The sequence below is a fragment of the Armigeres subalbatus genome, chromosome 2, assembly GCF_024139115.2.
Source record: "Armigeres subalbatus isolate Guangzhou_Male chromosome 2, GZ_Asu_2, whole genome shotgun sequence".
Taxonomy (NCBI): domain Eukaryota; kingdom Metazoa; phylum Arthropoda; class Insecta; order Diptera; family Culicidae; genus Armigeres; species Armigeres subalbatus.
In genome coordinates, this window is record NC_085140.1 from 116578431 (window position 1) to 116605972 (window position 27542).

The 27542-nt window shown below is 42.5% G+C and overlaps 1 protein-coding gene across 3 annotated transcripts in view; it reads left to right on the forward strand.

The window, feature by feature from the left end:
* LOC134214998 (b(0,+)-type amino acid transporter 1-like) overlaps nucleotides 1-27542 on the forward strand; it is a 45168-nt gene that overhangs the window by 16460 nt on the left and 1166 nt on the right. For all 3 annotated transcript variants that reach the window (XM_062694264.1, XM_062694266.1, XM_062694265.1), the window contains exon 2: nucleotides 26871-27498. In XM_062694264.1, the coding sequence (XP_062550248.1) occupies nucleotides 27018-27498 (481 nt within the window). In that variant the 5' untranslated portion in view covers nucleotides 26871-27017. The remainder of the gene's footprint in view (nucleotides 1-26870; nucleotides 27499-27542) is intronic.

Below are 27542 nucleotides of genomic sequence, written 5' to 3' on the forward strand. Positions count from 1 at the left end.
ACTTAACAACAGAGTTTTTTTTTCTATAGAGTTTTTTCGGGAGATTCTTTCAAATTCATTCGGTAAAATCTTCTCAATTGTCTGAATTGAGAGGAAATTGTTTTATTTTTTCCTTACATTTTTTTAAAACTCTTTCCGCATTTTCTTATGAACAGTGCCGCGTCACATCGCACAGCTCTAGATCAGATCAAATTTGGAGCGGATTCTGGATATAAATTGGAAATGGGATTGAATTCGGATTGAAATTGTTAGATTGATTTCTAGTAACAGTGCAAATTTTCTGGTTTGAAATGATATTCTAACTGATTCTCGCTAGTCGCTATTAATCCGATTAGTTCAAGAACACGTAGAGTAAGGTGGACAATATGAACATAGCCGCTATCAGGCATAGCAAAAATGGGAATGAATGAGCCGTAACAGCTGTTCATCAAGTGCTTTGGGTACTATCATAAACGATAATAGAAATGGATTTTGTAATAATTATGACGATAATATCATGGAAATCGACATAAGTAAAGTAAGATAATACATCCATACTAGTATAGTACATATACGCCATGTGTAATCTTTAAACGATCATGCGAAAAAATATCCAGTCATCAATCACATTGATGTACGACATAGCTATCACGAGCTATACAATTTTGGCATCCATCCGCTACTTTCGCAGAAACGTGGGAATATATCCATCATACACAATCACGCACATGAACCGCTTTGCACTTCGCGTCAGACAGTAGCAGTTAACCCTCTAAGACCCAGGACGAACGGATTTTTTTCAAATGGCTCGCATTCAGCACCTGATCGTCGGAATTCCTCGCGGTTTCGTTTGTGCTCAATGGGAATAGCTATATTTTTGCTCTAATACATTTTCAAATAAAAATTTTTGTTCAGGTCCGAGTTATTGCTAAAAATAAGTGTGCGCGGGGGTGTTTTTTCTATAATTCAAACATCTCTTCAATATTCTGGACGTGTTCATGCCCAAAATTTATCAAATCACCCATCAAACCAACCCAAAAAGATATTTGTAACGATTTTTATTCGATTTCGATGTTTTCACCATTTGAGTAGGGCAGGATTGACTGAATTCAGGGCCGCATTCAGGGGTTATAATGGTAGAGTATGGGCTTAAAATTCAATTACAATGAAATTTGCATGAGCATGCGGCTGCACAAATTTTACAAATCAGGAGTTTTAAATATTTAATTTTCAATTGAAATTGACCTTCTGAAATTCTTATCAGGGCCGGATTTAGGGGTCGAAATGGGGGTGACCAGGGGCCATATCACCAATTGCGATGAAACTGGGCATGCGACTGCTCAAACTTCATGAAAACACATCAGGAGCTCAAAGAACTCTGTTTGAATTTGTAATTGACCTTCTGTAATTTTGACCAGGGCCGGCTTCAGGGGTCTAAATGGGGAGAGCAAGGGCCATATCACCAATTGCAATGAAACTGGGTATGCGACTGCTCAAACTTCATGAAAACACATCAGGAGCTCAAAGAACTCTGTTTGAATTTGAAATTGACCTTCTGTAATTTTGACCAGGGCCGGCTTCAGGGGTCTAAATGGGGAGAGCAAGGGCCATATCACCAATTGCAATGAAACTGGGCATGCGACTGCTCAAACTTCATGAAAACACATCAGGAGCACAAAGAACTCTGTTTGAATTTGAAATTGACCTTCTGAAATTTTGACCAGGGCCGGCTTCAGGGGTCCAAAAGGGAAGAGCAAGGGCCATGTCACCAAAAGCAATGAAACTGGGCATGCGACTGCTCAAACACCATGGAAACACATCAGGAGCTCAAAGAAATCTGTTTCAAATGGAAATTGATCTTCTGAAATTTCAACCAGGGCCGGATTTAGGAGTGAAAATGGGGAATGCAGGTGCCATATCACCACTTGCAATGAAACAGGGCATGCGACTGCTCAAAATTCATGAAAACACATCAGGAGATCAAAGAATTCTGCTCGAACTTCAAATAGTCTTTCCGAAATTTTGACCAGGGCCGGCTTCAGGGGTCCAAATGGGGAGAGCAAAGGCCATATCACCAATAGAAATAAAACTGGGCAGTGGGCATGCGACTGCTCACACTTCATGAAAACACATCAGCATCTCAAAGAACTCTGTTTGAATTTGAAATTGACTTTCTGAAATTTTAACCAGGGCCGGATTCAGGGGTGAAAACATGGAGAGCGGGCTGCTCAAACATCATGAAAACACATCAGGAGCTCAAAGTATTCTGATTGAACTTGAAACTGCTCTGATACAAATTTCAGGAATTTCTCCGGAAAACACTCCAGGCATTCCTCTAGAAGTTCCTCCGGGAATCCCTCCAGGAATTTCTCCTGAAGTTCCTCCAGGAATTTCTCCGGAAGTTCCTCCAGGAATTTTTCCGGAAGTTCCTCCAGGAATTCCTCCGGAAGTTCCTCCAGCAATTCCTCCGGAAGTTATTTCAGGAAATGCTCCGGAAAATCCTCCAAGAATTTCTGCAGAAGTCCCTCCGGAAGTTCCTTCAGAAATTCCTTCGGAAATCCCTCCAGGAATTCATTCGGAAATTCCTCCAAGAATTCATTCGGAAGTTCCTCCTGGAAATCTTATAGAAGTTTCTCCGGGAATTCTTCCGGAAGTTCCTCCAAGAATTCCTCCGGAAGATCTTTCAGGAAATCCTCCAGAAAATCCTCCAAGAATTTCTGCCGCAGTTCCTCCGGGAATTCCTCCGGAAGTTCCTTCAGGAATTCCTTCGGAAATTCCTCCAGCAATTCATTCGGAAATTCCTCCAGGAATTCATTCGGAAGTTCCTCCAGGAAATGCTATAGAAGTTCCTCCAAGAATTCATCCGGAAGTTCTTCCAGGAAACCCTACGGAAGTTCCTCCAGAAATTCCTCCATGAATTCCTCCGGAAGTTCCTCCATGAGTTCCTCCGGAAGTTCCTTCATAAATCCCTCGGGAAGTTCCGCCATGAATTCTTCCGGAAGTTCCTCCAGGAATTCATCCGGATGTTCCTACAAGAATTTCCCTCGAAGTTCCTCCAGGAATTCCTCCGGAAGTTCCTCCAGGAATTCCTCCGGAAGTTCCTCCAGCAATTCCTCCGGAAGTTCTTTCAGGAAATGCTCCGGAAAATCCTCCAAGAATTTCTGCCGAAGTTACTCGGAAGTTCCTTCAGAAATTCCTTCGAAATCCCTCCAGGAATTCATTCGGAAATACCTCCAGGAATTCATCTGGAAGTTCCTCAAGCAAATCTTATAGAAGTTCCTCCGGGAATTCTTCCGGAAGTTCCTCCAGGGATTCCTCCTGAAGATCTTTCAGGAAATCCTCCAGAATATCCTCCAAGAATTTCTGCCGAAGTTCCTCCAGGAATTCATTCGGACATTCCTCCAGGAATTCATTCGGACATTCCTCCAGGAATTCATTCGGAAATTCCTCCAGGAATTCATTCGGAAGTTCCTCCATGAATTCCTCCGGAAGTACCTTCATGAATTCCTCGGGAAGTTCCGCCATGAATTCTTCCGGAAGTTCCTGCAAGAATTTCTCTTGAAGTTCCTCCAGGAATTTTTCCGGATGTTCCTTCAGGAATTCTTTCGGAAGTTTCTCCAGGAATTCCGCCGGAAGTTTCTCCAGGAATTCCTCCGAAAGTTCCTCCTGGAATTCTTCCGGAAGTTCCTCCAGGAATTCGTCCGGAAGTTCCTCCAGGAATTCCTCCGGAAGTTTCTTCGGAAATTCCTCCAGGAATTTCTTCGGAAGTTCTTTCAAGAATTTTTCCAGAAGGTGCTCCAGGAAGTTCCACCAGGAATTCCTTCGGAAGTTCCACCAGGAATTCCTTCTTATGTTCCACCAGGAATTCCTTCGGAAGTTCTACCAGTAATTCTTCTGGAAGTTCCACCAAGAATTCCTTCGGAAGTTTCTCCTGGAATTCCTCCAGAAGTTCATGCAGGAATTTCTGCAGAAGTTACTTCGCGAATTCAGGAATTCTTTCGGAACTTTCAGAGATCCTCTAGGATTTTTTGACTTCCGAAGGAATTCCTGGTGGAACTTCCGAAGGAATTCCTGGTGGAATTTCCGAAGGAATTCCTGAAGGAACTTCCGATGGAATTCCTGGAGGAACTTCCAATGGAATTCCTAGAGGAACTTCCGGAGGAATTCCTGGAGCAACTTCCGGAGGAATTTCTGGAGGAACCTCCTGGAGGAACCTCCTGGAGGAACTTCCGGAGAAATTCCTGGAGGAACTTCCGGAGAATTCCTGGAGGAACTTTCGGAAGTATTTATGGAGGAACTTCCGGAGGAATTCCTGGAGAAACTTCCTAAGGAATTCCTGAAGGAACTTCCGGGAAATTCCTGGAGGAACTTGAGGGAAATTTTGTAGGAACATCCGGATGAATTCCTGGAGGAACTTTCGGAAAAATTCATGGCGGAACTTCCCGAGGGATTTATGAAGGAACTTCCGGAGGAATTCATGGAGGAATTTCCGGAGGAATTCATGGAGGAATTCCTGGAGGAACTTCCGTAGGGTTTCCTGGAAGAACTTCCGGATGAATTCCTGGAGGAACTTCTATAGGATTTCCTGGAGAAACTTTCGAATGAGTTCCTGGAGGAATTTCCGAATGAATTGCTGGAGGAATTTGAAGGAATTCCTGGAGGAACTTCCGGAGAAATTCCTGGAGGAACTTCGGCAGAAATTCTTGGAGGATTTTCCGGAGGATTTCCTGAAAGATCTTCCGGAGGAATTCCTGGAGGAACTTCCGGAGGAATTCCCGGAGGAACTTCTAAGATTTCCTGGAGGAACTTCCGAATGAATTCCTGGAGGAATTTCCGAATGAATTCCTGGATGGATTTCCGAAGGAATTTCTGAAGAAACTTCTGCAGAAATTCTTGGAGGATTTTCCGGAGCATTTCCTGAAAGAACTTCCGGAAGAATTGCTGGAGGAATTTCCGGAGGAATTCCTGGAGGAACTTCCCGAGGAATTCCTGGAGGGACTTCCGGAGGAATTGCTGGAGGAACTTCCGGAGGAATTCCTGGAGGAACTTCCGGAGGAATTCCTGGAGGAACTTCCGGAGGAATTCCTGGAGGAACTTCCGGAGGAATTCCTGGAGGAACTTCCGGAGGAAATCCTGGAGGAACTTCCGGAGGAAATCCTGGAGGAACTTCCGGAGAAATTCCTGGAGGAATTCCCGGAGGAACTTCTAGAGCAATTCCTGGAGTATTTTCCGGAGAAATTCCTGAAATTTGTATCAGAGCAGTTTCAAGTTCAATCAGAATACTTTGAGCTCCTGATGTGTTTTCATGATGTTTGAGCAGCTCGCTCTCCATGTTTTCACACCTGAACCCGGCCCTGGTTGAAATTTCAGAAGATCAATTTCCATTTGAAACAGATTTCTTTGAGCTCCTGATGTGTTTCCATGGTGTTTGAGCAGTCGCATGCCCAGTTTCATTGCTTTTTGGTGACATGGCCCTTGCTCTTCCCTTTGCACCCCTGATGCCGGCCCTGGTCAAAATTTCAGAAGGTCAATTTCAAATTCAAACAGAGTTCTTTGTGCTCCTGATGTGTTTTCATGAAGTTTGAGCAGTCGCATGCCCAGTTTCATTGCAATTGGTGATATGGCCCTTGCTCTCCCCATTTAGACCCCTGAAGCCGGCCCTGGTCAAAATTACAGAAGGTCAATTTCAAATTCAAACAGAGTTCTTTGAGCTCCTGATGTGTTTTCATGAAGTTTGAGCAGTCGCATGCCCAGTTTCATTGCAATTGGTGATATGGCCCTTGCTCTCCCATTTAGACCCCTAAATCCGGCCCTGATAAGAATTTCAGAAGGTCAATTTCAATTGAAAATTAAATATTTAAAACTCCTGATTTGTAAAATTTGTGCAGCCGCATGCTCATGCAAATTTCATTGTAATTGAATTTTATTTTAAGCCCATACTCTACCATTATAACCCCTGAATGCGGCCCTGAATTCAGTCAATCCTGCCCTACTCAAATGATGAAAACATCGGAATCGACTAAAAATCGTTACAAATATCTTTTTGGGTTGGTTTGATGAATGATTTGATAAATTTTGGGCATGAACACGTCCAGAATATTGAAGAGATGTTTGAATTATAGAAAAAACACCCCCGCGCACACTTATTTTTAGCAATAATTCGGACCTGAACAAAAATTTTTATTTGAAAATGTATTAGAGCAAAAATATAGTTATTCCCATTGAACACAAACGAAACCGCGAGGAATTCCAACGATCAGGTGCTGAATGCGAGCCATTTGAAAAAAATCCGTTCGTCCCGGGTCTTAGAGGGTTAAGTGCTCTCAATTGGAAAGGTCTATCGTTAATGAAATGGCCTAATCTTTGCGACAGTTGCTATCAGGTCCAGCTGAATTGCTCCTAATTGTAGACATGCCAGTGCTTCCGAAATCAACGGAACATGGTGCAGTACACCTTCTTGAAACGTGCTCTGGTATCAAGGGGTTGGGAGTGAAAGCCTAGATTATGATTAAATTGAGCGACGCTATGATGTATGAGGTGATAATGTAGTTACTTACACGGCAAACACATGACACGGCATTTCGTGTTTCTTTCCGTTGGTTGTTAAACGCTTAGTGCGTGGCTATTTAGATATGAAACGTAAAGCAAGACATAACGCTATTCTGGCTCAATTTAAAACATTCAGACACGCGCGCTTTGAGATTTTGCTTCATTGCGAAAATGAGCTGCACTGGAAGTACCAACTCATTTGAACACTTTTCTATTCTCAGCTTGCGTTAAGCTGTCAACCTTTCATTTATTTTTTCTACTTTTTGAAAACAAATCAACAAACCTTATAAAATTGAGCGATTGAGTTACATCGTATTCAGAATATTAGGCGAGAATTTTAATCCTCTCAAGTGCTCCGTATTACCAACGAGTATGAGTACAACTCTTCATTACCTAATTTTATTCTTATTGCTGAAGAAAGTTTTCAATACTACCCGAAGGTATTTTAATTTCAACAGTGCTTCTCAGCGCTATTTGTACCTACTGATCCCGTTACGATCTTTACTTGGACCCAGTGACGGGAAATGTCATATCGATGTCATGGGACTAATAAGCACTCAAAGGATACTAAAAATTTGTCTAATAGGTCATTGCTCTAAAACTAAAATTGGCGGCGTGAGAGCCGAATTAGTGTCAAATGACATTAATGTCATGACATTCCGTGACATTTTTTTAAATTCGTTATCATGCCTCACACTGTATATTTAGAACAATGACCTGTTCGGCAAAGTTGTAGGATCCTTTAAGCATTACATGTTAATAAAAAAATCCGAATTGTAAACAACTTTTGAAAAAAGTTATTAGCAAATTAGTAATAGCAACCCATGACATTTTTTTGACATTTCCCATCACTGCTTGGACCCGTGCCATTGTTTTACGTTGGACCCGTTTGAAGTAAAAACAAGCGGTGGTAATCCTGCAAGAACACCGTTTTGTAAAAAAACGTCTTAGAAGGTCACGCCTCCACGCTCAGCAATGAGCATTAATAAAAACAAGAGGAAGGGGGAGTCTGAATTCTGCACTTCGTTCTAAGAAACAAGGTTTCAAGACCATTCGACAAAGCGCGGAAAAAATAGAAGTAAGCTGCAGACTTTAGATATTCCTTCTAACTCTAACATTGAAAATAATTCTTCTCCTATCAAACTGAGCAATCAGCTCGAATTGATTCATGACGAAATCATGACGCAAATCGAATCTATCTTTAGCCCAGGTGATACGATTCATGCGAAGAAGCAAAGGATTCCGCCAATTATGATTGTCTGTTGCCGATTTTTCTGGCTTTACGAATAAGACTTTGAGTAACCTCCAGGGGATCGAAGTTTCATTTCAGAGTGCCAGGAAGGGTGCCTGCCGTGTTTTGCCGGGATCCACTGACGATCGCAAACGTCTTCTTCAGTATTAACCGCGAGAAGCGGCTTAAATTCTTCACGTACGACGACAAAACTGAGCGATTGTTTAAAGTTGTCTTGAAAGGTCTCCCCAGTGATGGTAAATCACTGGTAGAGATTAAAATTGAAATTTCTCAATTACTTGGATTTTCACCAGTCCAAGTAATTAAGATGAAAAAGAAATCTCGCTCTGGTACTTCCCAGAGGGGTATTTCTCAAGAATTTTATTTTGTTCACATTAATAAAAGCGAACTAAATAATATGAAAGTTTGGAATAGGCCTGCATTATGTCCCATGTCCGTTATGGTCGTTCTAACGATTCATGTAGCATGTCTGCTTCCGATTCTGATTTTCTAACTGAACAATTGCATCACATGATTGTTGCAATTTTCAAAGCAAATATTTACCAAAACTGAAGCTGTGCAGGATGGTATCAAATTTACTCAAAAAAATGTTATTGGACTTCGTTTTAATGGATCAAAATAATTCTTTGAATTTTGAATTTTAAATTGGAATGCCCGCTCTTTAAAGGGTAAGGAAGATGAATTATTCAACTTCCTATCAGTTCATAATGTGCACATTGCCATTATAACTGAAAACTGGAACATATTTAAAACCTGGTCTTTTCATCAAAAGAGATCCAAATTATTTTATTTACCGAAATGATCGTCTTGACAGCGCCTGTGGTGAGGTCGCCATTGTCATTAATAGACGTATCAAACATAAAGTTTTTGAAACCTTGGGAGTTTCTGTTGAAACAATTTTTGGGATAATTCTCTTTTATTGCTGCCTACTTGCCTTTCCTGCAATGAACAGCAAGAGAATTTGTTGAGGGCTGATCTTCAAATTCTAACTCGCAACAAATTCAAATTTTTCATAATCGGTGACTTCAATCCCAAACACCGTTCATGGAATAATGCTCAAAACTTTTTTTTAAGGGAACGCGGGATATTATACTATTCAATATCCCAATGGACCTACTTGTTTCTTCCAGTCGAAATCCTTCTACAATTGATTTAGTTTTAACGAATTCATGTAAGCTGTGTGGCCAGTTGGTAACTCATGCTGACTTTGACTCTGATCACCTTCCTATCACGTTTGAAATCTTACAAGAAGCCATTAACAATCCAATCAGCTCTATTTTTAATTATCATAGAGCTGTTTGGGATTTATATAAAAACGTATATTGATAGGAGTTTTGATGTTGATATTCCTCTCGATAACAAAAGTGATACAAAAGTGATGCTTACTATCTATACGGGAATGTAGCAGAAGGACGGATAAAATGACAGTTTTTTGGCTGATACCAGAAAAGAGGCACAGAATGAGCAAAACGACTTGAAGCTATATAGCCCATTTAGAAAATCGAATGTGCTAATCGCTAGCAATTAAACCTAATGGGGCTTGCTTGCTCGTGGATCACTCATGCAATATCGATTGCATTGTGATGTAAATAGCGGGCTTCGATTAATATGTGTTGTACTATGTACAACGGTGTGAGTCAGCTTGTCGACGACAAAATCAGTGAGGATGTCAAAAAGTACGACATTCTACAGTGGGCTGGTTAGATTGGGGTAATGTGAATAGGGACATGGAAAACGTGAATAAAAAGAGTAGAAAAGTTTCAATAGAAATTGTTTGCAATGAACGGTTAAACGAGTGGTGGTTCATTATTTCAGTGAAAGTGCCCACTATTCGTACAGAGCCCCTAATACTCATATAAACCTTAACGACATTCAATTTTGGTTTTGTTTATCCTATTAACATATTAATAAAAAGGTTTTAGCACTAAAAAGTAATAAAAAAAATATTTTCAAAGTTGTTGCCAAAATCGGGAAGAAAATGTTGCTAAAAACGGGTGTTGCCAAAATCGGGGGTAGACAAAAACGGGTGTTGCCAAAATCGGGATAGGACTGTATTCATAATGCTCTCGTATCTTTGACAAATTTAATTGTCGAAGCCAGAGGCATTGCAATTCCTAAATGTGAAATTAAATTCAACTCCATTATTATTGACGACGATCTTCAGCTACTGATCCGTCTTCAAAATTTGAGGCAATACCCAAGAATTCGCGATCCAGCGTTGAAAGTTAATTGCTGAGTTTGCAAAATTAAATTTAAAAACGCTTTTCTGAGAAATACCAAATTTGAGAATAATGTCTCCAAGTTGGATCCCAATTCGAAACCTATTTGGAAATTAACGAAAAGTCGAAAAGGCTCAAAAACTTGTTCAGCAGTTTGAGAGTGCCCATATTTTTAGTCTAGGTCTCACTAGTCTAATTGAGGATCCGGTCACGCGGAGGTTCGAAGACATTCTCAATCAAAAGAATGTTTTTGATTGGCCCTTCGTTGGAAACTAATTTGGAGGAAGTGGGATCTATTACTAGAAAATTTAAATTATGAAAGCCCCGGGTGATGATGGTATTTTCTACATACTTATCAAAAAACTCACTAACAACTCTTTATCCTTTTTGGTTAATTTATTTAACAAATGTTTTCAATTGACATACTTCCCAAATAAATGAAAAAAAAACGACTAAGCTGTTCCAATTCTGAAGCCGGACTAAAATCCAGCTGCCTCAGCTCGCCAAATCAGTTTGCATTCGTCAATAAGCAAACTGTTTGAAAAGATTATTTTAAATAGGATGATGGTTCATATTAATGACAATTCTATTTTTGCTGATGAGCAATTCGGTTTTCACCATGGGCATTCGACTCATCAGTTATTAAGAGTTACAAATTTAATTCGACTCAACAAATTTACATTTAATTCGACTTCCACCGCAAGAATATCCACAAGGTGACATGGAAATCACCTAATCAAGAAACGGGAAACGGGAATCGTTCTAATCGACGGTAAATTATTCTCTGATATCACGAACGAATGCACTTATCGCAGAACGAATATTTTTTAATTGTCTTTATTAAGGAGACGTTCAGACCTAGGCTGGCTCGTCTCCGGAGTGCGAATATTGAATCCGACCACTACCTCGTCGCAGTATGCCTGCGCTCAAAACTTTCGACGGTGTACACCACGCGTTGGAGTCGTCCGCCTCGGCTAAACATTGGGCGGCTACAAGACGGTAGACTAGCCCAAGACTATGCGCAGCAGCTGGAAGTGGCACTCCCAACGGAAGAGCAGCTAGGAAGCAACCTCTTGAAGATGGCTGGAGATATCTCGATCCGCCATTGGAAGCACCGCAACCGCTGCACTAGGCACGGCGCTCCCGGATAAAAGAAACGATTGATATGATGGCGAATGTGAGCAGTTAGTCGAAGAAAATAATGCAGCATGGGAGAGATTTCTGCAACACCGCAGGAGGGCGAACGAGGCACGACACAAACGGGCGCGGAACGGACAAACTCGGTTTTTTCGGAGGAGGTTGGTTTTGTTACATACGATTTGTGGGGGCCCGGGGTCACGAGGTCCGGCCCTGGTGGTGAGGCACTGGCTACACGGAAGAAATAAACTACCCAATAGTGAGTTTAATTCACCCAACTGCCTTTACTCCCATGTTAAAAAAGTACCCAACGGAAAATTTATTTACCCAAATGTAAGTTTAATTCACTCAATTTCGACCTCAGGTAATAAAACTTAAAATTGGCTTCCCGTATTGAACTGACGTCGTTTGGCTCTTTTGTTTTGACAACAAAAGAAAGAGTGGATGAAAGAGAAGAAGAAAAGTAACTCAAAAGTAAGTTTAAAAATACTCAATTTTGGGTACTTTTTTCATGTAGAGCGCTGCACTGGGTAATTACCAAGGTTTGTGATGATGATGTTCTGCCGCAAAAGTGGATAGAAGGTGTCGTGTGTCCCATCTATAAAAAGAGCGATAAGCTGGATTGTAGCAACTATCGCACAATCACATTGCTGAACGAACGCCATTGCTGTTATGCCATCGACTAATACCAATCGCAAGAAACTTCGTGGGGGCAGTACCAGGTGGGTTTTATGGGCGAACACTCCACCACGGACCTGGTGTTCGCCATTTGCCAAGTATTGCAGAAATGCCGCGAATATAACGTGCCCACACATCATCTATTTATCGACTTCAAAGCCGCATATGATACAATCGATCGGGACCAGCTATGGCAGCTAATGCACGAAAACGGATTTCCGGATAAACTGATACGGTTGATCAAGGCGACGATGGATCGGATGATGTGCGTAGTTCGAGTTTCAGGGACATTCTCGAGTCCCTTCGAAACCCGCAGAGGGTTACGGCAAGGTGATGGTCTTTCGTGTCTGCTATTCAACTTCGCTTTGGAAGGGGTAATATGAAGAGCAGGGATTGACACGAGTAGTACGATTTTCTCAAAGTTCGTTCAGCTATTTGGTTTTGCCTACGACATTGATATTATGGCACGTAACTTTGAGAAGATGGAGGAAGCCTATATCAGACTAGAAAACGGAGCTATATGGAATGGACTAGTCATCAACACGGCGAAGACGAAATACATGATAGGAAGACGCTCAAGAGAGGACAACATAAGCCATCCATTACGAGTTTGTATTGGTGGTGACGAAATCGAGATGTTGAAGAATTGGTGTACTTGGGCACGCATCATGGCAGGAAATCGTACGTACTTTGGACTTCGCAAAACGCTCCGATCGAATAAAGTTCGCCGCCATCGCCGATCCATCGTCGCTTTGATCAACCGTGTCAGTTTATCCGGAAAACCGTGTTTGTGCATTAGCTGCCATAGCTGGTCCCGATCGATTGTATCATATGCGGCTTTGAAGTCGATGAATAGATGATGTGTGGGCACGTTGTATTCGCGGCATTTCTGCAGTACTTAGCGAATGGCAAACACCTGGTCCGTGGTGGAGCGTTCGCCCATAAAACCCCCTGGTACTGCCCACGAACTCCCTTGCAGTTGGTGCTAGTCGACGGCATAAAATTTGGGGAGTACCTTGTAGGCAGCGTTCAGCAATGTGATTGCGCGGTAGTTGCTACAATCTAGCTTATCGCCCTTTTGTAGATGGGACACACGACACCTTCCATCCACTCCTGCGGCAAAACTTCCTCCTCCCAAATCTTGGTAATGACCCAGTGCAGCGCTCTAGCCAGTGCCTCACCACCGTGTTTAAATAGCTCTCCTGGTAGTTGGTCAACCCCAGGGGCTTTGTTGTGCTTCAGCCGGCCAATCTCCTCTTGGATTTCCTGGAGATCCGGAGCCGGTAAAATTATGTCCTGCGCGCATTCTCCCAGGTCCATCACCATACCGCCATCTTCGTCTGCCACATCGCCATTCAGGTGTTCTTCGTAGTGCTGCCGCCACCTTTGGATCACCTCACGCTCGTTCGTAAGAATGTTCCCGTTTATGCCCTTGCACATATCAGGCTGTGGCACGTGGCCCTTACGTGAACGGTTTAACTTCTCATAGAACAGCGCGGTACAGTTGCTCCGTCTCTTCACGGTCTCGATCTTCCTGCTGGCGCTTTTTCTTCCGGAAAATCGAGTTTTGTCTGTTCCGCGCCTGTTTATATCGTGCCTCGTTCGCCCTCGTGCGGTGTTGCAGCGATCTTGTCCATGCTGCATTCTTCTCTTCCACTAACTGCTAACACTCGCCGTCATACCAGTCGTTTCTCTGATCCGGGGGCACCGTGCCAAGTGCAGCGGTTGCGGTTGGAAGTGCCACTTCCAGCTGCTGTGCGTATTCTTGGGCTAGTCTACCGTCTTGAAGCCGCCCAATGGTAAGCCGCGGCGTCCGACTTCGACGCGTGTTGTACACCGTCGAGAGTTTTGAGCGCAGGCATACTGCAACGAGGTAGTGGTCGGATTCAATATTCGCACTGCGGTAAGTGCGGACGTTCGTGATGTCGGAGAAGAATTTACCGTCGATTAGAACGTGGTCGATTTGGTTTTCCGTTTCTTGGTTAGGTGATCTCCATGTGGCCTTGTGGATATTTTTGCGGGGAAAGAAGGTGCTTTGGACTACCATTCCGCAGGAGGCTGCGAAGTTTATGCATCGTTGGCCGTTGTCGTTCGATACGGTATGCAGACTATCGGGTCCGATGACCGGTCTATACATTTCCTCCCTTCCTACGCACAGTTCATGTCACCGATGACGATTTTGACGTCCCGCAGTGGGCATCCATCGTATGTCTGCTCCAGCTGTGCATAGAACGCTTCTTTCTCGTCGTCGGGTCTCCCTTCGTATGGGCAGTGCACGTTGATGATGCTATAGTTGAAGAAACGGCCTTTAATCCTCAGCTTGCACATCCTTGCGTTGATTGGCTGCCACCCAATCACGCGTTGGCGCATCTTACCCAGCACTATGAAGCCGGTTCCCAGCTCGTTGGTGGTGTTGACTTTGGGCCAGTCTTTTATATGTTGTCGATGTTTATAATCCGTGACCAGCCCTGTGAATGTATGTTGAATGTATGTAAATAATAGTAAATAAACGACCACCGCGGAGAGCGAATCGCTTGTGTTTTCTCGTCCACTTTACGCGTCCGAAATACACCGCCGGGAGTTGTGTTGGTTCCGCTGTGTACCGTGGGAAGCCTCCGTGATAACTTCCCACAGGTTATCGGCCCAGGTTAGGTGGAAGAAACCATTAAAATCGGCGTGAAAGTTACTCGTAAATCGGCCGCGGAGTGTAAAAAAAAATTTCTTTGCAAATCCTCCGTGTGTGCCGTTCGGCAGATGCAAATTTGTTTTGCTCGTTTTCTGCCTGGTGGTGGACTTTTACTGAGTGGTGCTACAGCAGTGATTCGCGACAATGAATCGCCTACTTTGAGCGTGCTTACAGCGGCACACTAGGAGTTAACTTTCTGAAATCAGTATGGCGAAAGGCATCTAAGGTTAGATTTCTCAAAATTAAGCACCTTCATCGAAAAAATATTTGGTAGGCGTAGTAGCAGACACCTTCCTACATAACCGGTACCAAATAGTTTTCCATGAAAAGTTTCTATTTTCGAGAAAACCCGCGTTAGATATGTCTTTCACCATACAAATTTCTGGCGGTTAACTCATGCCGGCTATTTTGCGCATATACTATAGCGCCTGGATGTGGCAGCGGCGAGTAGAAAATCAGTCACTGCCAATAATTCATTGTTTGGGGCTGTGTGAAACCCGTCTGGTTGGACTCTGGTGGGCTGTTAGTTCAGTTTTTTTATGTTCTGTGAACTAATTATCAGAGTGCCATTTTGTGTCGCGATTGTTGTAGCTGTAGCCTATTGGTAGTGGTGATCGATAGTGTCTCTGCCGTTCTTGTGCCTGCCGTCGGTGTGTAGGTACGTGCTGTACTTTCGATTGTGTTTATTTGATCGAGTACAGGGTGCGCTAAAATTAGCGAAAAGAAATAGAAATGGCAGAGAATAATAAATAAATAATTTTGTATGTCGAGGACAATCAGTTGCCTTTGGTGAAAGATGCCGTCGGCGATCGATGTTTGGAGAAAGTTGAAAAACTACCACGAGAAGGCTACATTTACGTCGCGAGTGTCACTACTGAAGAAATTGTGTAGCCTGAACTATGACGAAGGTGCTGATATGGAACAGCACCTGTTCCGGATCGAAGAGTTATTCGACCGACTTTCGTGCGCGGGACAGAAGATACACTCAACCCTCTTTTTACGGCAGTTTTTTTTACGTCACTTCATTTTACGGCACCCTTTTTACGGCACGTGACGTAAAAAGAATTTGAAACATTATTGACATCCAAAAGTAAGCCTATAAGAAGGCACTCTTAGAAACCCAAAGAACAAAGTAGATGCTTTGTATACACATCATATGCCTTCAACAATTGTTCCGTTCCAGGTCATCCAAGAATTTCCTGGAGTCTACACGCGTAACCGAGGACCTAAGGTCTACAAGCGTAGCGAAAGAGCTGTTATCTCTTGTAAAAAATGGTTTATGCCCAATTTGATATATTGAACCAAATTCCGTTCCAGGTCATACAAGAATTCCCTGGAATATAGGTCTTGAGGTGTACCCGCGTAACCGAAGGGCTGTTATCTCTTTTATTAAATGGTTCATGCTCTATATGATCTATTAAACCAAACTCAATATGCCTTAAGCAGCCGTTCCTTTCCTGGTCATCCAAGAATTCCCTAGATTCCTCAGCCGCGGATTCATCCCAAATATGTTCTCCGAGTATTTGTCTTTAACTTGCATCTCAAATGTAAGCATATGAGTTATTCTAAGATCTCCAAATTGCCCTTGAGTTTGAATCAAATGGTCTGCCAAATCAACCGAGGCTTTCATGATGTCCCAAGCCGCGGTATCAACCCAATTATGTCCTCCGAGTATTTGTCTTTCACTTGGGTCTCAAATCCAGACATATGAGATGTAGTAAGATCTCCAAATCCTCCTGGAGTTTGAATCAAATGGTCTGACGAATCAACCAAGGCTTCCATGATGTCCATAGCTGCGGTAATGACCCAATTATGTCCTCCGAGTATTTACTTTCACTTGCGTCTCAAATCCTATATATGAGATGTAGTAAGATCTCCAAATCGTCCTGGAGTTTGGATCAAATGGTCTGCCGAAACAACCGAGGCTTCCATGATGTCCTCTGCCGCGGTATCAACCCAATTATGTCCTCCGAGTATTTGTCTTTCACTTGGGTCTCAAATCCAGACATATGAGATGTAGTAAGATCTCCAAATCGTCCAGGAGTTTGAATCAAATGGTCTGATGAATCAACCGAGGCTTCTATGATGTCCCAAGCTGCGGTATCAACCCAATTATGTCCTCCGAGTAATTTTCTTCACTTGCGTCTCAAATCCAGACATATGAGATGTAGTAAGATTTCCAAATCGTCCTGGAGTTTGAATCAAATGGTCTGCCGAATCAACCGAGGCTTCCATGATGTCCTCAGCCGCGGTATCACCCCAATTATGTCCTCCGAGTATTTGTCTTTCACTTGGGTCTCAAATCCAGACATATAAGATGTAGTAAGATCTCCCAATCGTCCTGGAGTTTGAATCAAAAGGTCTGCCGAATCAACCGAGGCTTCCATGAATTCCCCAGCCACGGTATCAACCCAATTATGTCCTCCGAGTATTTTACTTTCACTTGCGTCTCAAATCCTACATATGAGATGTAGTAAGATCTCCAAATCGTCCTGGAGTTTGGATCAAATGGTCTGCCGAATCAACCGAGGCTTCCATGATGTCCTCAGCCGCGGTATCAACCCAATTATGTCCTCCGAGTATTTGTCTTTCACTTGGGTCTCAAATCCAGACATATGAGATGTAGTAAGATCTCCAAATCGTCCAGGAGTTTGAATCAAATGGTCTGATGAATCAACCGAGGCTTCCATGATGTCCCAAGCTGCGGTATCAACCCAATTATGTCCTCCGAGTAATTTTCTTTCACTTGCGTCTCAAATCCAGACATATGAGATGTAGTAAGATTTCCAAATCGTCCTGGAGTTTGAATCAAATGGTCTGCCGAATCAACCGAGGCTTCCATGATGTCCTCAGCCGCGGTATCACCCCAATTATGTCCTCCGAGTATTTGTCTTTCACTTGGGTCTCAAATCCAGACATATAAGATGTAATAAGATCTCCAAATCGTCCTGGAGTTTAAATCAAATGGTCTGCCGAATCCACCAAGGCTTCCATGATGTCCCAAGCTGCGGTATCAACCAAATTATGTCCTCCGAGTATTTGTCTTTCACTTGGATCTCAAATCCAGACATATAAGATGTAATAAGATCTCCAAATCGTCCTGGAGTTTAAATCAAATGGTCTGCCGAATCCACCAAGGCTTCCATGATGTCCATAGCTGCAGTATCAACCCAATTATGTCCTCCGAGTAATTTTCTTTCACTTGCGTCTCAAATCCAGACATATGAGATGTACTAAGATCTCCAGATCGTCCTGGAGTTTGAATCAAGTGTTCTGCCGAATCAACCGAGGCTTCCATGATGTCCCAAGCTGCGGTATCAACCCAATTATGTCCTCCGAGTAATTTTCTTTCACTTGCGCCTCAAATCCAGACATATGAGATGTAGTAAGATCTCCAAATCGTCCTGGAGTTTGAATCAAAAGGTCTGCCGAATCAACCGAGGTTTCCGTGAATTCCTCAGCCGCGGTATCAACCATATTATGTCCTCCGAGTATTTGTCTTTCACTTGGGTCTCAAATCCAGACATATAAGATGTAATCAGATCTCCAAATCGTCCTGGAGTTTAAATCAAATGGTCTGCCGAATCCACCAAGGCTTCCATGATGTCCATAGCTGCGGTATTAACCCAATTATGTCCTCCAAATAATTTCCTTTCACTAGCATCTCAAATCCAGACATATGAGATGTAGTAAGATCTCCAAATCGTCCTGAGGTTTGAATCAAATGGTCTGCCGAATCAACCAAGGCTTCCATGATGTCCATAGCTGCGGTATCAACCCAATTATGTCCTCCGAGTATTTTACTTTCACTTTCGTCTCAAATTCAGGCATATAAGATGTTGTAAGATCTCCAAATTGTCCAGGAGTTTGAATTAAATGGTCTGCCGGATCAACCAAGGCTTCCATGATGTCCCATGCCGTGGTATCAGCACAATTATGTTTCCAGGGTATTTGTCTTTCACTTGCGTTTCAATTCCAGGCATATGAGTTGTCTTAAGATCTCCAAATTGTTCTGGAGCTTGAATCAACCAAGGCCTTCGTGATGTCCCCAGCAACCCCAGTAACAACCTGAGCAGCACAAGTCAGACAATCATCCCAAGGAACATTTTTAGTTCTATAATGGTCATGAAAACCATTATTTGCTCTACATGACTTCGGTAAAATCAGCATAAAACTAAAATGTTTGTAGGGATGGGTCTAGCAACGTGATTGTGACTAAATTCGGCAATTCATATGGGCCATGCCCTTTCTGATTCATAGAACCAAAGTGAATACGGCTTCAACTATTTTTCCATTGGAGATTATCCATGAATATCACCCATCCCTGAAATATAAGCTTTACGGTCAACACGCGTAACCAAAAGACTGTTATCTTGATCTGTTTTGATCCATAGGACTAAATTGGATACCTCTTCAACTATTGTTCCATTCCATGTGATTTAAGAAAGGCATGGAGTACTGGTCTTTAGGTCTCCAGGATTATTATTTCTAAATGGTTCATCCCATTTTGATCCATAGATCCATATTAGATACGCATTCAACAATTATTCCACTCCAGGTCATCGAAAAAATATCTGAAGTCTAGCCTTCGTGGCCGGGGACATAATGGAAGCCTTGATTGATTCGATAGAAAGAAATCATGAAAACCTTGGTTGATTTGGTAGACCATTGATTCAAACTTCAGGACAATTTGAAGATCTTACAACATCTAACATGCTAAAATTGGTGACTCAAGTGAAAGACTAATACTCAGAAGACAAAATTGGGTTCACACCGTGGTTGGGGGAACCATGGTAGCCTTGGTTGATTCATTAGACCATTTGATTCAAACTCCAGAACAATTTGGAGATCTTACAACACCTCATATGTCTTGTTTTGAGATGCAAATGAAAGAAAATTATTTAGAGAACATTTTGGAGTTTATATCACGGCTTAGGACATCATGAAATCTTTGGTTGATTCGATAGATCATTTGATTTAAGCTCCAGGACAATTTGGAGATCTTAGAATATCTCATTCCTGTATTTGAGACGTAAGTTAAAGACCAATGCTCAGAAGACAAAATTGGGTTTACACCGCGGCTGGGGACATCGTAAAAGCCTTGTTTGATTCGGCAGACCATTTGATTCAAACTCCAGAACAATTTGGAGTTCTTAAAACGTATCATATGCCTGTATTTGAGACGTAAGTGAAAGACAAATAACCGGAGGACACAATTGGTTTAATAACGCGGCTGGGGGCACCATGGAAGCCTTGGTTGATTCATAACACCAATTGATTCAAACTCCAGGACAATTTGGAGATCTTACAACACCTCATATACCTGGACTTGAGACGTTAGTAAAAGACTAATACTCAGAAGATAAAATTGGGTTGACATCGCGGCTCTGGACATCGTGGAAGCCTTGGTTGTTTTGAGACGCAAGTAAAAAACAAATACTCAGAGAACATAATTGAGTTGATACCACGGCTTAGAACATCGTGAAGGATTTGGTTGATTCGATAGACCATTTGATTCAAACTCCAGGACAATTTGGAGATCTTACAATATCGAATATGCCTGTATTTGAGACGTTAGTAAGAGACCAATACTCAGTAGACAAAGTTGGGTTGACATCGAGGCTGGAGACATCGTGGAAGCCTTGGTTGATTCTGTAGACCTTTTGATTCAAACTCCAGGACAATTTGCAAATCTTAAAACATCTCATTTACATTGACTTGAGACGTAAGTGAAAGACAAATACTCGGAGGGCATGAGTGGGATGATACCGCAGCTGACGACATCGTGCAAGCCTCAGTAGATTCGGTGGACCATTTGATTCTTTCTCCAGAACGATTTGGAGATCTTAAAACATTTCATATGCCTGGATTTGAGACGTATGTGAAAGACAAATAATCGGAGGACATACTCAGAAGATAAAATTGGGTTCACATCGCGGCTCTGGACATCGTGGAAGCCTTGGTTGATTCTGTAGACCATTTGATTCAAACTCCAGGACAATTTGGAGATCTTAAAACATCTCATATACCTGTACTTGAGACGCAAGTGAATGACAAATACTCGGAGGGCATGATTGGGATGATACCGCGGCTGGGGGCACCATGGAAGCCTAGGTTGATTCATTACAAAATTTGATTCAAACTCAAGGACAATTAGGAGATCTTACAACACCTCATATGTCTTGTTTTGAGACGCAAGTGAAAGACAAATACTCAGAGAACATTATTGAGTTGATACCACGGCGTAGGACATAATAAAGGCTTTGGTTGATTCGATAGACCATTTGATCCAAACTCCAGGACAATTTGGAGATTTTCCAATTTCGAATATGCCTGTTTTTGAGACATTAGTAAAAGACCAATACTCAGAAGATAAAATTGGGTTGACACCGAGGCTGGGGACACAGTGGAAGCCTTGTTAGATTCTGTAGACCATCTGATTCAAACTCCAGGACAATTTGTAGATCTTAAAACATCTCATATACCTGGACTTGAGACGCAAGTGAAAGATAAAGACTCGGAAGGCATGATTGAGATGATACCGCGGCTGAGGACATCATGAAAGTCTCAGTAGATTCGGTAGACCATTTGATTCAAACTCCAGGACGATTTGGAGATCTTACAACTTCATACATGCAAGAAGTGAAAGACAAATAATCGGAGGACAAAATTGGGTTCACACCGAAACTGGGGACATCATGGAAGCCTTGGTTGATTCGGTGGACCATTTGATTCAAACTCCAGGACAATTTGGAGATCTTACAACACCTCATATGTCTTGTTTCGAGACGCAATTGAAAGACAAATCCTCGGAGGACATAATTGAGTTGATACTACGGCTCGGTACATCATGAAGGTTTTGGTTGTTTCGGTAGACCATTTGATTCAAACTCCAGGACAATTTGGAGATCTTATAACATCTCCTGGATTTGAAGAGATCTTACAATACCTCATGTAAGTCGCAAGTGAATGTATTTGAAAGTATCCTCACTATCAATAAATTAAGTGAAGTACTAGAAATTTTAGCAAAAATTCTTTTTACGTCACATTCCGTTTACGTCCCCCCAATAAGTGACGTAAAAAGAGGGTTGAGTGTAGAAGCTTCGTTGCAAGTGGCAATGATTCACCGAAGCCTACCAGAGTCGTACAATGGATTGGTGACTGCTCTGGAGAGCCGACCAGACGCAGACCAGACGGTTGAATTCGCGAAGCAGCGGCTGATGGATGAGTACCACCGGAGGACCGAGAAACAAAAGGAAGGGTACAGTGAGCGTGAAGACCGTGCGCTTAAAGCGCAGAAGAGAGGCTGGCGGAGAGTAAAGGACCGCATTTGCTATGGATGCCGAAAACCGGGACACATCCGGTAAATAGCCCGGTGCTGCAAAAGGAGAATGTGCTGGAGGCGAAGACGGTAGCAAAGAAGAATTCCCGAATATGTTTTGGTGTAGGAGGAGACCGGCAACAGGGGAGCTGGTATGTGGACAGTGGCTACTCCAGCCACATGACCAGCGACCGGAAGTTCTTTAGCGAGATTGACGAGAGCGTAAAGCTGGATGTTACGTTGGCGAATGTTTCCGCCGTGAAATCCGCCGGTGAAGGCTCGCTAAAATGTGTGGATGGTAACGGCAGATTGAACGAAGTGTTAGTGCAAGATGTGCTGTATGTCCCGGAATTGGACAGTGGACTTATTTCTGTCCGGATGTTAGCACAGAATGGATTTAAAGTAAACTTTGTGGAGTCTAAGTGCGAAATTATTAATAACAGAGGAAAAGTAGAAGCCGTAGCCGAACTTCGTGGGGACCTGTATGTTGTGCAAGTAGCAAAGAGTTTGAAGACAAGTGCCAGGGGAGAAGAAAGGCGAAAACAAAGCGTTGGACGGGAGTTTCCAGTAGGGCTGGATCGGGTCCGGGCAAGGGATCTACGCTGGAACTCCGAGTGCTGCTGTGGAAAATGGCAAGAGAGCAGGGAAGTGCATAGCCAAGCTGGTGACAGGCGTTTCGTTGAGGAGGAGATGAAGGACGTAAGCAAATTTTATGACTGTGTGAAAAACTAAGAATAAAACCGATGCTGAGTGCCGGATGAATCGCTTGATAAAGCCGAAGCGGTGAATAAGACGACCCAGGAGCTGGTAATGTAGATAGTAGATCGATAAGTGCCCATCTAGAACTATTGTCGAATTCGTTTTTAAACCTGGGTCAGTGCCAACCCGAACCCTGAATAAAAAAACATTTTCAGTTCCATCTGTCATTGGATATGGTGGTGTGCGTAGCATCGTGTTTGTTTTGATTCGAAACATATGATCCAGATGATCGCGGACTGACATCCAGTGCACTGGCAGTGCGTTGGCCTTGACTAATCAGATCCTGATCAGATCATGATAAATAAATAAATATGTTCAAGTGCGTGAACTGATTTTTGCGGATAGTAGAATTAACTTTTGGGCGGATATAAATAGGGGAACTGCTCCTGGAATTCATCTCATGGCTCCGATATTCATCCCATCAAAAGCAAAGCAATGGAAAGGAATTTGGATTGATTATTATTTTTGTGATCCTTTTCAGCTGTGAGCACGCATGTTGACAAAAAGAGGCGACGAAATTGATGCTGTATTTCTTTGTTTCCCGATGAGATGAATATATTTATTTTCAGTGAGAAGGAGATCGGAAAAGTTCCCCTATTTAATTATATTCAATGATCCCGTGCACATTTTTATATCAAGAATTCCGTGAATTCATGTAAAAGAGATTTTATATTTTACAAAAATTCATCTGTTTCTACAAAAGTTTTTTTTTTTGAGAACACTCAGAAGCATGAAATTGAAATTCTCCATGATTCGCTAATTTTTTTACCTAGCTACCTCTCCTGATAAAGGTAGCCTCACACCTCGGGAAAATTTTCCGCCGGATTTCGGGCCTGTGCATTTTGATTTTCAAGAATCTCCCGGAGGAATTGCTCAAGGTACTTCTGGGGGAATTTATTTACGAATCTTGCGGAGCAATTCCTGAAGGAAACTTCGAGTAAGTTCCTGTATTCCAGAAGGATTCCCTGAAGGAATTATTGTAGGAATTTCCAAATTAATTCCTGAAGCAACTTTAAGAGAAAATCCTGGAACAGTATACAAAGATATTCCTACATAGAAGAATTTCCAAAGGAATTCATCTCGAAAGGATCCCTTAAGGAAAGGATCCCAATTGGAAAACATATGGTGGAATGCCTGAAAATTCAAGAAAGAATTACTGAAAGAATGTCTGAAGTAATTTCTGGCAGAATTCCCGAAGAAAGCACGAAAGAGTTTTTGGAAGAATTTCATAAGAAATAATTCTATTCGGTATTCCTCAATTATATTTTTCTGACAATTCCTAGTGGATTCTGTGAACGGGTTTCAAGGGGAATTCCCAAACTACATAATTCCATCCACCGACCTAATTTTGGACACAAAATGTGAGGAAAACATGAACGAACTTATGAATACATAACTTCCCTAACAATTATTTTTAAAACTGAATCTAGACAACAGTACTGGATTAATTTCATTTAAAACTACAATTACAAATATCACAAAATCCCCAACAAAAAAAGATTTTCAATGCGCATTTTATTTTATTATGCATCTCGAGATAAAATAGAATACTGCGGTTTCCTGCTGGTTGCTTCTCAGGTAATCGCAACGGTCACTAAACACAACAGTGTCAATGAAAATCTCACCCACCGTATGTACTTGCCATGATAAACACTCTCCATGTACTCAGTGACATCGGTTGCCTCTCACTAATACAATCGAACACTGCTGTCATTTCGCGAAAAGCACGTGGTTTTGTTCTGAGCGGGAAAATTCTGCCTATCTTTTAACACGGCGGCTATCTTGACGTTTACCTTCGCAGTCGAGCCTGCGAGTGTAAGACCGCCGCAGCATTCTAGAAAAAGATAAGCGCGACAATAATAAACAGACAGTTTCGTTTCTCCCTTCTGCTTGTTTATTCCGCCTAGTCCCACCCACCCACGTGGTTTTGACAGTTGAAGTGCATTTGTATTGGTGAACCCGGTGCGAAACCGTGAAACAACACAGTGCGAACCCGACAGCTTTGGGGTTGGAACTAGTGCGAACCTTGTTCCAACCTGAGCGAATAAAAAAACACTTTGACAGCACTTAGGTTGGAACTTTTTAAAAACGAATTCGACATATGTGTTGACTTTTTGTTTGTAAAACTTTGTGAGAACTACGTGATGATAAACCTCGAGGAGGAGTGTTGACTTTGGGCCAGTCTATTATATGTTGTCGATGTTTATAATCCGTGACCAGCCCTGTGAATGTATGTTGAATGTATGTAAATAATAGTAAATAAACGACCACCGCGTAGAGCGAATCGCTTGTGTTTTCTCGTCCACTTTACGCGTCCGAAATACCCCGCCGGGAGTTGTGTCGGTTCCGATGTGTACCGTGGGAAACCTACGTGATAACTTCCCACAGGTGGTGCCACAGCTTTGGTAGAAGGGAGCCGCTCGATGCCCGCTTTTCCACACTTTCTGTCCTGTCCAGCAAATCTCCTGCAGCGCCACGACGTCGAAATTGCGGGGATGTAATTCATCGTAGATCATCCTGTCGCAACCTGCGAAACCTAGCGACTTGCAATTCCATGTTCCAAGCTTCCAATCGTGATCCTTCTTTCGTCGCCTAGGTCTTTGCCGATTATATCGAGTCGCATTATCTCTTATATTGCTCGTAATGATTGTTTTTTCTAGGCGGCTTATTGGGCCTGCGCAAACCTCCTGTCTCGTCGGAGGGCCGTCGTGTCAGGGCTGTTTAGCGTCCCACCTAACACCAGGACTTGGGCTTGTGCGCTTTGAGCGGCACACGGTCGCTTTGGTGGGGCCTACTTGCGGATACATGCAGCTTTTTATAGAGGTTTAACAGGGCCCACTGTCAAACCCCACCACATCCCAGGCAAGCCCCACAACTCGCAGATGGCCTGGGGAGGGATCGTCAAGCCCTTGGACATAGTCGCTGCTGCCCTAAACTTACTATTTTCAAAACGCTTATTAGACCGGTAGTTCTCCACGGACACGAGACCTGGACGATACTTGTGGAGGACTAACGAGGAAATGGGAGTTTTCGAAAGGAAAGAGCTGTGTACCATCTATGGTGAAGTGCAGTTGGCTGACGGTATGTGGAACGGGCGAAAACGATCCGACGAGAACAAGAAGACGAGGTGCACAGCGATCAAGGTGGATCGATCAAGTGGAGGACGATTTGCATAACTTTACTATCAGAAACTTTTGAAGGAATGATGAAAGATATGAAGCGAAAAACCAAATTTGCACACCAAGCCTTGTTTTGTGTCATATGCAGCCAAGTTACCCGGACCGACTAATCCTCCTTTTCCATTCCAAACAATTACGCCCCCGCCCGTCTCGGTATTTTTTGCCCAAAAAAAATTTTTGAGGTTGCGACAAAAAATAATCGGGGAGTTTTGATGATTTTTAACACAATTTTTTTAAAAACCCGTGGAGTTTTATTGATTTTTTTCCATTCTCATATTGATTTTTTATTGTCCCCCTCCCCTGATCTTTCGGAGACCAGTAGGACATAATTTGAATTAAATATTTGCAACGATCTTTCCACAAGCAATCCAAATTAAATTGGAAACCAATTAAACTCCAAATTCTTACCACTTGCAATCCAAATCTAATCTCAATAAAACAAAATTCAAATCCAATATACACTACATAAAATGAAATGAAGAACTAACTTTTTTTATGTTGAAACTCACAAGAATAAGGTTGGGAAAAAAACTAAATTAAAATGTGGTAACAACTATACTCAAGAGTAGAAAAAATATAGATTTTTTGTTTGACTGGATGATTTTAGATCGCCTAATAAGGTAAGCCATTTCGTCCACCTCAAATCATCATAACTAAGCGAATTAATTTGTATTTATTTTTATTTCAACGAAATGAAGAATTAATTTCTCTACTTTCTGCTTTTGCATCAGCAAAACCCACTGATAGGATAATTATGCTAAATGATAAACTAATATAAGCCAATAACATAAGACAGATACAACGGATGTGTTGGAATCTATTCATGAGCGTTTCCTGTCGTGACTGTCGTGTTGATCTACCTGCTACATATCTGCTGTTACCGTAGGTCATCATTTATTATCTCCATGTGTTGTTTGTATGACAAACAAATCCACGATGGCTCGATACCCCGACCTCACATACATAATCGCCATGTCGTAAGCTAAGAACAACCTTGCACTTTGTTATCAGATAATTTCTGCGATGTATGTAGCTACACGTGTTTGAAGAGTTCCACTTGTTACCAACAATTGTTCCAATACGTAATGGGCACATTTTTCTTCGATTTCAGTTCTAAACCGGACGAGTGGCAATCTACATCTAGTGGAACCATGCTGCATTTTTTTGGCAGTTTTGTGCGATAAATCCCTGATATCACCATTGATAACCGAACCAGAACTGAACTGAAGCAATCCGTGCTCCAACAAAACCAACCAAGATGACCGTAGCGCAGACGGAGCCCGCCAATGGCGGGCTGAAGCGGGAGATGGGGCTGATGTCCGCCATCAATGTCATCATCAGCGTTATGATCGGGTCTGGAATATTCGTTTCACCGACGGCCGCTCTCAAGTACTCCGGAAGTGTGGGATTTTGTCTGGTAGTGTGGGCAGTATGCGGAATAATTTCCCTGCTAGGAGCGCTTTGCTTTGCCGAACTGGGCACGGTAGTGCCACGATCTGGAGCTGAGTATGCGTACCTGATAGAAGCTTTCAAAAAAACCAACAAATTCTGGGGACCGTTGCCCTCCTTTATCTGCGCGTGGGTCTACGTAGTAGTTCTGCGACCTGCAGAAATAGCTGTGATAATTCTCACATTCGCCGAATACTCAATTCTACCCTTTAGCAATATTCTGGGGTTGAAGAACCTCCCTGAAGAAGATTTACACAATCTAATAAAACTGATAGCTCTATTAGGATTAGGTGAGTCTACCCATGCATTTGTTACGACCATTCTTCAACAACAA